General features: G+C 35.1%; 1 protein-coding gene across 50 annotated transcripts in view; it reads right to left on the reverse strand.

Annotated features, from left to right (window-relative positions):
* The window catches only part of ANK2 (ankyrin 2), a 675,434-nt gene that overhangs the window by 125,247 nt on the left and 537,409 nt on the right, over positions 1–12,778 (reverse strand). For 46 of the 50 annotated variants that reach the window (XM_032292510.1, XM_032292509.1, XM_032292511.1 and 43 more), the window contains 4 exons: positions 8,906–9,004; positions 5,302–5,499; positions 3,089–3,187; positions 2,826–2,924 (listed from right to left, as the gene is read on the reverse strand). In XM_032292510.1, the coding sequence (XP_032148401.1) occupies positions 2,826–2,924; positions 3,089–3,187; positions 5,302–5,499; positions 8,906–9,004 (495 nt within the window). The remainder of the gene's footprint in view (positions 1–2,825; positions 2,925–3,088; positions 3,188–5,301; positions 5,500–8,905; positions 9,005–12,778) is intronic. The other 4 variants (XM_032292532.1, XM_032292557.1, XM_032292564.1 and 1 more) reach the window with 1 other exon arrangement.

Consider the following 12,778-nt stretch of genomic DNA (forward strand, 5'->3'; position numbering starts at 1 on the left):
AGTAAAAAAAAAAAAAAAAAAAAAAAAAGTCTGTACATGATTGAGTTACTGGTAAACCTCAAAAACCTCAAAATTGGAGTGAATTTTCAGACAAAAACAAAACTAGCAAGAGAATGGGTACACTCATGTCCAAAGCAGGTACTAAATTTCATGCCACTCTTCTCAGTTATTAAAACTGACTCTGCTGACAGGCTACATTGACTTCCACTTTGGGTGCATCAAGTTGAAAAGCATCAAAGCACAACAAACAGCATTGCATTCAAAAATGCAACATGATTTCAGGCAACACACAAAGGCTCCAAGGGTGGGGTATTTTAGGGTCAGGAAGTGGCCAACTCTGACACAGCAAGCAGGCACACACAGTTTCACACAGTTTCACACACTGTGTTCACACAGTTTCTTAATCAACTTGCAAAAAATTTTGGATCCAGTAGCTATATCCTCATGTTCTGAGAAAACACAACTTCACAGGCATCCCACTCCTAGAGAAAGTTAAATTCCTCTAAATGTAGGATTGCCAGATTTAGAAATTAAAAGTAAAAGCCAGTTAAATTTTAATTCCAGACAAACAACAAAAAATTATTTTAGTATATCTTAACTATCACATGGATCATATGCAAAAATTTATTGTTTATCTGAAATTTAAATTTAACTGAGAGTCCTATATTTTACCTGGCAACCCTATCAATATGGTATCTGCTTCCTGAAGAATGTATCTTACAAAAAAATAACTAGAAAACACAGAGATTATATTGGCATGTCCCTCTCAAGAATTTCTTTTGAGAGACCTGGGTGGAAAGATAATATAATGGACAAATGAATAAGTAAAATGAAGAATTTTAAATGACCAACAGTTGAAAGCTAAAGTTTAATATAGCAATTGTCAAATTTGAGAGTCTTCAACAAGTTGAAAAACATGTCAAAATTGTTTCAATTAATATTTCATTTTTATTTGAAAATATACATGTATTCTACATAATTTTTTTTAAATAGAAGGGAATATATTACAATTCCATAATCATCAGAAGATTTGGAATTGGTTAGTAAAGAGGCAAAGTAAGAGTGGCCACAATTCCCACAACCATTTTATATGGATTAGTTTTTGAAGATTTTGTAAAAATCTCTCCTGAAAGAGATTAATTTAGGGGATTGCAATCAAGCAATCCACAGAATATTCTTGTACATGTTATCCTTATGATGTAATAACATATTGTAACATAATGTCACCATTGCTCCTGTGATCCTATAGGCATTGGAATGCAAATAAGAAAAGGTGGAGAAAAAAAAAGGAAAAGGCAGGCAAGAACACAGAGGTTTTTGGTTGGTTATTTGTTTTCTTTTGTTGTTGTTTTTTGTTTTGGTTTTAATGTTACTGGCCTGTATGTAAGTCTGTTCAGTTCTCAATTTTTTTAAGAAAGGAGGGTGGTCATCTCAAAAAAAAAAAAAAAGGGAGGGGATGATGATTACTTTTAAAGTTCTAAGAAGTGACTAGAAATTAAACTTACATTAGCACATTTTTTTGTGAAATTAACTCTTATGCCTAATGGAGTAAATAAAGATTAGCATATAACATTATGATCTTAGGACCAATAAGCTATAATTAAGAAAACTTACAAATACAGACTTTAAATTATTCAATTATTTTATGCTCTGATTGCTGAATAATATGAAGAGAGAGTATTAAATGATTTTTAAATCAATTAAATTAATTCTCAAAATTGATTTTCCCATCAGAAACTTCGCTGCGGAAATAGTGTGTGAAATACAGAGAAACAGAAATATGAGGGAGAATACAAATAAAAAGTGAAATTGGACATTCTTTTCACAACTTAAATGGAATGAGATACCAATAATTAGCAACAAGTGCTAATCAATTGCTTTTGAAAACATAACTCATTTTTATAATAAGCACTAACATTTGTTTGGAGGGAGTTATTTCTGTTGCACATGTGAATCTCAATACCCTACTGCCCTTCTTGAACTTCAAATACATGCCTGCACCTTGTGCAGAGTAGTTCTCTTGCTCAGGAGAAAATCTGCATTTGATAATTTGTCATGTCACAATGACCAAAATTTAAAGGGACAAAATCCAAGAAAATGAGAGAAATGTAAAGAAATTAGAAGTGAAAATTCTAATTTAGATTATGTAGAAAAATTCTGAGATATTCAGTATTTGTTGACTGAATGAAACTGGTCTGAAGACCAACATTCAGTCTAGGATACGTGGTATAGCTTTGAGGTAAAAAAAAGCCTCCACTAGAGCAAACCAGATCAAATCAGAAGTAAAAATCCAAGTAATGTTAAGAAATGGGAAATCAGTGTAATTGAAGAAGGAAGAATTTGATTCCAAGTAAAAGTCCCTGATACTGATCTATCTCTGGTTAATCTTTTGTTAAGATTCATTATGGTGCTGATCTGATGTTTTCATGAAAATTACTGGAATACAATTCCCTCAAGCAACTAGAGTGAGCCTTGAAGATTCTATTCCAACCAATTATCCATTCACTTTCAGAGGAGCTTTTAAAATGTATTTTTTTTTTAAAAAAATGTATTTAAGATGCTTGTTCAATCCACCTACTACACCCAGAATCTTAAGTTGTCTTACTTCATTGCTTCCATTTTACTTTATAACACCTCTTACCCTATCCAGGTTCTTTTCAGTGAACTTCTATCAATTATTCCAACAATATGTTATTACAAGGGCCCTTCTCAAAGCTTGTTTGCTTACTTTGATGACATACACGCAAACACAGGTACATACACCCACACTCTCTCTTCCTCTCGCTCTTCCTCCCTGGGGTTATTCTGACCCAAGCCATACTCACAATGTTAGTGACATCTGGAGAGGCTCCGTTCTGCAGCAGAAGGAGGACAATGTTCAAGTGGCCCATGAAGGCAGCCACATGTATTGGTGTGAGGCCAGACTGCGAAACAAAGCAACAGCAGTTTTACTCCTCTGCACCAGTGGGGCTTTGGGGCTTCTTCAGATAAATAAAACTTGAGTGAAGAGGATAGAAGATGAGAAAAAGGAAAGGGAGGAAGGAGTAAGAGAAGGAATGCTTTGTGACAAGCTAAAACATTTTTCTACCTCTGTTATAGCTTGGATTGAAGCCCCATATTTCACCAGCAGTTCCATGACTTTGATGCGGTTTTTCTTGCAGGCAATGTGCAGTGGAGTAAAACCATTCTGTGCAAAAGACAATCAAGTTAGTTGAAAACATGCAGAAACAATTCTCACACAACTCCATGCTGGCACATTGCAGGCAATAATGTTACATCGTCACATAATGTTACCATTTCTTCGATTCCCTGTAGATGCTGGAATTTGGAAAGAAAAATGGTGATATGTTCCTACAGGCACTGAACTTTGCTTATGTGTGGTGGGCCTGTACATAATTCTGTTTGTGTGGTCACAGAGAAAACAAAAGTGAAGAAAAATACATGGTCCTCCTCCTCTTTAAAGAAAGAAAAATAGACAAGCAATTATATTTTAGAAGTTCTAAGATGTTTTAAGGTATATTGATTGTCCAGGTTATGAAATTACTTGAATTGAAGACAAGCACATATTCTTCTGAAGGGCCATTTCCCAGAGCATAAGAATTATTCATCTACTTAAAAATCTAAGAATATATTGCCTTTGGGGAAATATTTCAACTTTGCTACTATTTTCTTTATAAAGGGCTATTTCAAGTCTGCAGGTATCATTATGTTGATCATTTTTATATACAGAAGCTATGTTTTTATATCATTTTTATAACATATATGCCAATCAAATAAATTTTATTGTATAAAGAAATGACTGTTACGTTCCTGAATAGTTTCCAGAAATGTAGGGAGAATTTCTGGGATAACTGCAAGGAGGTGGCTCTAGGGGTAAAGAAATGTGGAGAAGTTTGTCAGGTACTTTCTAACTTGGTGAACTAAGCTAATGCACAGGAATTGGGGGCAAATTAAGAAAAATATGTTAGCTGGCCACATGCTTACTTGTTGTGTATTACATATTTTTTTTTTATTTCAAGATTGTTTCTTTGTTATGTCTATTATGCCAGCTAACAGTTTTGTATGTCCCAACATGGACCAATCATCAATCAACGTTTTTACAAACTAGCAGTTCTCAGGAAAGCATATGGTCTTACTTAAGCTGATGACTTTTTCTTATTTTTCACAATAGAGTGACAAACATAATTAATTGGTTAAGTCATTTCCCCTGTGTATGAGCTATACAACATGCCGGATATAAATAGCCACATGCACATGCAGCACTTTAAATATTTGCAATTAACAGGCTGTGATATTTGATAAGCTTTTTGACCACTATCCAGTTGAAAATTAATGTTTTTGACTCCCTAGGGAAAAGAAATATTTTCACATAATTATATGTAAACCAGAAAATACATTCACTTCCCATATAATTATCAATAAATTGATTCCAATGGAAAAAAAATTTCATAGAAATCATATTTAGTATTTGACAATTTCTATAATGGTCTCTCAGCTTAAATACTGATTGTCTGAAGACTAATTTAACTGACACAAACCATGTAAAAACATAGAAAAAAGGATTTACTTTTAGTTTGAGAATTAGGAAACAAGAGGCATAAATTAGTACATGTCTAATACTTCCAATGATTATTGTTAGAAAATAAGTGAAGCAAGGAAGATTTATTCACTATTAGAACTGGGGAGACATAAAGCTGGTCTAGAAACAGCCTCTTGGAATTTTCTCTTGGGCAATTCCTGAAATGGTATATATAAAATGATTCCTGAAGCAGTAACATACTAGGCATAACTTTTCTATTAGCCAGTGGTTGAGAAATCAAGCCAATAAGAAAAATTTTCAAGTGAACTCTTGATAGGCTTACATTTTATACTCTCTTACATAGTCAAATGTATTCACCATTATTTTTTTCCAAAAAGAGATTAATAAATTCAACTTTTGACACTCGTGTTTTAACTTTATCCAAAGGTATCTAGAATTTATTTTGTGATTTCCTATTTTTCAACTTCTATTTTCCATTTAAAACTGCTTATCACTCCAAAGGTTTCATATCGATTTGTCTGGAACTCACTTGTTTCAGAAATGTTACACTGGTGTTCCCTTAAATACATCTTTGCACACCAGCATACGCTAGCAAACTATGAAGGTGTAAAGTAGACAGGCTGATTGTGAAGGCTGACAAATTTAGCAGAATTAACTACATATCTGTAACCATGCATTGCTGGTATATGCATGTTGCTCAATGAATCTGGGTTTGCTTGTCTCAATCCGTATTCAGTTAATGTGGACTGGGCCAAGTTTACCAGGGCTCTGGCGTTCGGATTGGCTCTCTTGTCCAAAAGAAGTTTGGTTACACGGTAGTGGCCACAGTGTGCAGCAACGTGGAGGGCTGTCAGGTAGTCTAGGGTAACATCATCAACAGGCGCCTTGTGCTGCAACAGGTGCTTCACACATTCCACGTGGTCTCCCTGGGCGGCCATGTGTAGTGGAGACAACCCATTCTGCACATAAAAACAAAACAAAATAACATCAATTTTTTTTCATTATTTTCAAATTCCAAAATACAGCAAAGTTGATTGATGATTTCTAACACAGTTAGTGGCAGGGGAAAAAATAATTTCCATTTGACATCAGAATATACAGCACACTATATTTGGAGGAAAGGGACACTAACAGAACATTTAATTTCATAATTATGCTACCACAGACAAAAAGACAAATTAGTATGTCTGTCATCAATGGTATGTGTGGTAATTTAGCTTGATTTTACAGTTATTAGGACAATATTAAATACAGAAAAGTAGATAACAGCTGATGCTTAAGTTATTTGTATCCAACTTCATGCATAGCAGTTTACATTCATTTAATCTCTCTGCCTGCATTTCTTATAAATACAGAGGGAAATGGGTGAGTAAGGAAATTTTGATCATCTTTTAGATCCATGTTGCTGTGAAATTTTACAATTCCTTTTTCCTATAGTATAAGGATACTTGAATTGGACTTCGAGAAAACAGGTAGGTAAGAGCTAGAAGAGTGTGAGCGAATCTGGGCCATGTGCCGATGGCCTCACAACTTTTAAATCTGTGGATAATCTATCCTCATTTTATCCAAATTTCCCATCATTGATATGGACCAAAACAGTGTTAGCCTTAATTCTAAAATGAAGTCAACAGCAGGAACACACAATAGCAGGGTAATGCACTGTTCATCAGATTAGGTAAGACTGTCATTTTTAAAAAGCTAAACAAACTTTCAGGAAACAATATGTAAACTTAGGAAAAAACTAAATTTAAAAAAATGTGCCTATTAAAGAGATGGGATTTCTTAATAACCAACGCAAATATGGCCACTAGAAAAAGGATTGTTGGCCAAGTATCCAGTCTGGCAGCCATTACATTCAACAAAGCAGAAATTGCATCGGATAAAAAGCCAGAAAAGGCCTCCAGCGCAATATTCTCAAAAAGAAAAGTGATTTCAACAGTGAGGGGCCGCAAAAACAAATACATTAATTCTTAATTGTGGTAGATGATGAGTGGTAGAGTATATGTGACTCACAAATTATATATTTTGAAATAATCTTCATTCATAACTATTGCTTTCATATTTAGAAGTTCATTAAATAAGTTTAGAAGGGAGGAACAGACTGATGAGAGGGTGTTTATGCAATGAGGGGAAGATAATTGTCAAGGGCAAAATGTAGAAGAAATTCAAGCCTTGATGATGTTTGGACTAGAGCGTTGTATGTTTCTTTTTAAAATTATCATTCATTGATGCTGTTTTACCTATTTGAAGGTTATTTATGTGAAAATTAAGATATTTATCATTTACTCTTTTGTTCATTTTACACATATTTACTTTGCACCTACTCAGGCCCTTTTCAAGTACTGTGAATACAGAACAGAACACAACCCCCATCCTCACTGAGTTTACATTCTAGTGTAGAAGACAGGCATACAATATAAAAATAGTAAGATAAACTATATAGTATGTTAAATGGCCGCCAATGGAAAGCAGAAAACTAAAGCACAGAATGGCCAAGGGAGTTTATGTACATGGGTGCAATTTTGATAGGATGTCCAGAAACGGCCTCACTGAGAAGGTGAGGTTTGGCATGATGGAATTAAGAGAGCTAGTCTTGTTGATTTGGGGAAAAAAAACACTTGAGGCACAGAAAAAGCAAGTGCAAACATATTGTGTTGGTATTATACCTGGCATGATCAATGTCGATACTCATTAAGGAGAAGAATGTGGTTTAAGGCGAGTGAATGAGGATGATGGATGAGGGGAGGAATTCAGAGTGGTAACAGACCATGCAGGTTTGATTTTTAGTCAGAGAGACGGTGTGCTGTTGGAAGGTTTAGGGCAACAGGATTACTCTTGCTGCTGTGCTGAGAATAGACTATACAGGCAAAATGCAAAAGAAGGAAGTCAATTAGGAGGCTCTTGCAGTCCTCCAGGTAGAGTTGATTGTGACCTGGACCAGAGTGTTGGTAATGAGATTGTTGGCAAGCTGCTGACTTAATGATACATTTTGAAGGAAGAGGTGACACTGTTTGGTGACAGAATGTGAAAAGTGAGAAAAAGAAGAGTCCAACATGACATGAGGTATTTGGCCTGAGAATTATAGCTCCCATAATTCCCTTGTGTTGTGGGAGGCACTCAGTGGGAGATAACTGAACCATGGGGGTAGTTTCCCCCATACTGTTGTCGTGGTAGTGAATAAGTCTCACAGGATCTGATGGTTTTATAAGGGGAAACCCCTTTCGCTTGGTTCTCATTCTCTTCTCTTGTCTGCTGCCATGTGACATGTGCCTTTCACATTCCACCATGATTGTGAGGCCTCCTCAGCCTCACGATTGTGAGTTCCTCCCCAAGAGGAACTGTGAGTCCATTAAACCTCCTTTTTTGTAAACTGCCCAGTCTCAAGTATGTCTTTGTCAGCAGCGTGAAACGGACTAATACAGAAGGGGAGGGGAATGGTCTAGCATTAGGCACCTATTCCACTCCCAAGAGAGCAATATCCCCTCACTCTAACCTGATTAGTTCATCTTCTCTGTGTTTCTTACCCTATACATATCTCTAATTTTTATAATTATCTCCTTTCTGTCATGCACACTAAATTCTGACCTTGTTGCAACTATAGATTGTGTATTATTCATCTTGATGGTGCCTTAGTGACTAGAACACTTGCCTGGCAAATTGTATCTATGTATCTTAACATTACGTAATAGTTGGATGCATGAATGCATGAATATAACTGTACACTCAGAGACACTTTATACAGGATCCTTCCATATGAATGATACTTGATTTTACAGGAAGGACATTTTAAAAAATAGATGTACTATGTCATAAAGAAAGTATGCTTTCTAATAGCTCTTTGTAGGTGGCCTATTGAACTTGTGCTTTCCAAATCACCTCTACTAATCTTCAATATAATCAGCCAATACCACTGTTGAGAAATTATTTTTTATTATCATTGCCTATGAGATAAAGATTGGATAAGCAAAAAGATTCAACTCATGTTGCTAATTGTGCTGTTTTAAAAGATAATTTTATATATATTTCATAGTTATCTGAGAGGATCATAAAAACCTAGACTCAGAATCTAAGAGATATTCTCATTTATAATTAAAATACAGATGTATTCAAATTTTCATCTGCAGTAAGAATAACAGGTAAAAATATAGAAAAAAACCCTGAAGGCACACATTCAATACATCTCGATGCATATATCTGTTTATTTTAATAATTTTTAAACAGTTTGATACATATTCCTATTCCTAGCACACAATTATTAAATAAGTAGAAAATGCTTGGCTCATGCTTCTATTTAAAAAGAATAGAGATAATTTAAAAAGTGACTTAAAAATTCCTTAGGATCCTATTTTACTGATAATGACTCACCTTAGTCCTTGCCAGCAAGGGAGCACCCCGTTCCAACAGAAGTTCCACCACTTGGTCATGCCCACTTCGTGCCGCACAGTGAAGTGGTGTTAGCCCATCCTGCAAAAAGAATTAAAGAATTGAGCCCCAGTTCCCTTAAAAAAAAATCTACATTGCATCTGTTGTAACCATAAAGAGGGAGTTCCCTAAACTCAGTCCTGATCACTCAATAAATCAATAACAGAATTGCAATTTGTTAAATGACCAGAAAGAAGATGAGTGAAAGAGAAAACAAGTCAGAAATAGATCTTGACAGACAGCAAGAGAGAGAAAGAGAAAGACAAACAATACAGAGACAGGGAGAAAGCAAGTGGTATCCCCTGTGTGGAGGGTCAATGGAATGAAATGGGCTTCTGGTCATGTGTTTGCACATTCAAGAAGATGGAAAAGCAGAGCACGTGGCATTTGTTGAACTTTAAAGCTCTACTCACTAGAACCCAAAACAGGGATTACATTAGGTTATACTGTTTTCATTTTGTTTGTTCTAATACACTTTGACCTAAAATTTTTTCTTAGTGTATTTTTTTCATATGTTTTCCTTTGAATTGTCACCACTTTCATAAATCCTCCTAAAATGCCTCCTAATGCTTGTAAAAAGGAAGAGTCATTTCTTAGGCTATTTTAAATGTTTTCACAAATATATTTCAACATTTTGAAAATCACATAATTGATTCCCAAAGATGAACTTTATTATTAATAACTAGAACTCTAACTTTATTAAATAAAATATGGCAGAACTATATGCTACATTATTTATAAAACTTTCCGACCTTAACAGTTCTGAGATAGCCTCTTATTCCAGAGCAATTCCCAAGTGCTCGCTGTCTTTTACATTTTATTTCTCTTTAGGGTGTCATGGCCAAAAAGCAGAGCAGGTGGGAAATGAGAGGCAAAACGTAAGTAACGGTGGTCAAGAAGTGAGAGAGAAAATGAAATACTGAGCATATAAATTTACTGGTAATTTGAGGCTGAAGGAAAAAGAAAAAAAGATTGTCCCAAGGACAGAGGTGGAGAAGGTGGGGAAATCACAGAGAATGGATAATGAGTAGTTAAGAGGATTTCAGCAGTTTCTGATTTATCCAGAACTCAAATGGCCTCTCGTTTGTGTCTCTACTTCCAGGACCATCTCTCCAGGCTATGCTTTACTCCAAATAAAAATAATTTCTCTGAATTGCAACACTCTTTCTGACTCAATGCTGGGATTTCTATGCTAGGTGGCTTCTGCTTGCCTCTCCAGACCCATGCACTACCCTTCTCCACTCTGCTTTGTGTCCCAACAGACTGGCTGCTCTAAGGGACATCAGTGAGCTGCCTTGTCCTCTGGCTTCCAGTTGGGCTTAGCCAATGCAGCAAGACATGAAAGGAACTTCAAGGGATCTCCTAAATCTGGCTGTGTGTCTTGACCAAAGTTTACTCTCCTGCCAAAGCAGCCTTGCCACACAATTCTCCCCTCTGAAGTTCTGGGAGCCTCTTCTACTTCTCGCTTTTTAGGTCGAGCAGTGGTATTGAGTCCCGCTGTTACTAGCCCCTAGGATTCTACACTGTCCCTTATCCCTTTCCAACAGACTACACAATATTATAAATAGACCCTTCAGTAATGTCTAATAAAATGATCGAATTTGTGCCTCTGCTTTTGGCTAGGACCTTGACTGATAATGATTCCTTGCTTTGTGAAATCCATTTAGCCACTAGGAAGATATTGAATAACCAAAACAGATTTTGAAGTTTTGGGTACCTAAGAATTAGCCTGAAAAGATTCCCTTCTCATAAAAAAAGTACTTACTGCAGTTGGGATGTTACGTTATTTTAAAGTTTGCCAGACAGGAGGCTAAGAGTTATGCTGGTAAAATGATGATAATGATTACACTTTTGAATCCTGATAACAGCACCCTGTTGTGGAACTAGAGCATTAATTATTACGTAAGTGACATAACAATAGATATAGCATGGTTTCTCAATCATATTCTTGGTGGGGGCTTTGTGGAGATCTAAGGTTTGAGAAATCCCACATGGTGAACACAGGCATCATATTCAATGGTTCAGTGTATGGACTTTGGAGCCATGGATTCCTGCAGTGAATCTCAAATCAGCAACTATGGGTGAATCTCCCTAAGGCTCAACTTCACGATATATAGAGTGGAGATGAAGTCTCTTATCCTATTTAACTTTCAAGTCTTGTTTGAAAAATGAAGGAGGGAATGCTGCCTCACATCTTTTTTAGAAAAGGTAATGTATTGCTTTCTGCAAATTACATGAAATAGTCTTTGTGTAATCATGTTGAAACCTCCAAAATACTCTCAGAGTAATAATAGGAGCTTTATGGAGAACACTTAATACACCCACAAGAACATGTAAGAACAATATGGATTAAATTAGTTCTAAATACTACATTTAATGATGCAAGGTGTCTGTCCTTATAAGATGTGTCAATAATGACATCAAATTCAAGTTATCCAACAAGATCAATTTTATTAGATTTTGAATATTTTCAACAAAGCACATTATCAAGTTAATGCAAAAAAAAATTCTTTTCAAGGTTGTGTATTCTAAAATCTTTTTACTTATATTCCTAAGTTTGTAGTTGCAGGTTATGGGATTTTCCTTCTTCCAGAGACGCTTTGTGTTGTCTCCATTTTTTGTTTGCTTGTTTGTTTTCTCTAGAATCAATCACACTGATGTACTATACACCATGATGTGGATAACTTTGATAAAAGAAGATTAACCAATATTGTAGGGATGCCACTTATCTAGTTTATCTTTTCATATTTCCCCTGACTCTCTGCTTAGGTCATTCTTCCAACAATGTATCCTAAGGTTTATATATTCACATGGGTAGGCTCTACTGATTGCCAAGTTGTGTGTCCTAGGTCAAGTTACATAACTCCATTGAAACTCATTTTTCCCTTTGGTAGTCTCATTTCTTAAATGAAGTCCTCTATATATTTTCAACAAGAAAATGATACACACTTCATAAGCTGTTAGAAAGACAAAATAAGATGGTATTTGTAGAGTACATAGCAGGGTGCCTAGAACAACATATGCATATGGCAACTGACAACCATTATTGTTATTGCTTTAATTATTACACCTAATAACAAGTAGCAAGGGTGACTCCTTTTCACTATGTGTTGCTTTTTGTTCATCATCCTTTAATGTTTTTGCCTACCTTTTATTGTTTGCATTGAAATATGTTTTTTAATATTTTAAACATAATCCTTATATGGGGTATCTCTACATTTAAATAATAAATAAGCTTTAAAAATGCCCTTAATAAAGACTAAATTTATAATTTTATTTTAGCTAGCTACAAAATTTATGTTTTCACATTGAAATGAGGCCTTTCAGATACCAACAAAAGGCTCTGGTGTAAATGTCTTAGAGTTTCACATTAGATAGTTGTCAATGATGAGAATGCCAACAACATAGAAAATGTCTCAATGATTGCCAACATAGTGGTGAGAGCAAAGAAGTAACTGTGGGTAAGATTTGTTTGTTTGTTATATTTTAATTATCTAAAAGCCTCTATAGATCTTGCTATTCTCTAGATAATAAAAACCTTATGAATAAGAAAAACAATAAGATCAAAGGAAAATCCTTGACAGAATATACTAAATTCAGAATATTTATGGTTAATTTAAATGCTGTGGGAAATTGAGATGTCAATGACAAAAACATGAAAGCATAATACTTTAAAAGCATTCTATATATGGAAACTCTATTATATTATCTAAAAGTGTAGTCAAAAACAAATTAAACAGTGATATGGTTTGGCTGTGTCCCCACTGAAATCTCATCTTGAATTCTAGTTCCCATAATCCCCATGTGTCATGGGAG

This window comes from Sapajus apella, unplaced genomic scaffold (assembly GCF_009761245.1).
Source record: "Sapajus apella isolate SASKATOON/1434 unplaced genomic scaffold, GSC_monkey_1.0 scaffold27, whole genome shotgun sequence".
In the NCBI taxonomy this organism is placed as follows: domain Eukaryota; kingdom Metazoa; phylum Chordata; class Mammalia; order Primates; family Cebidae; genus Sapajus; species Sapajus apella.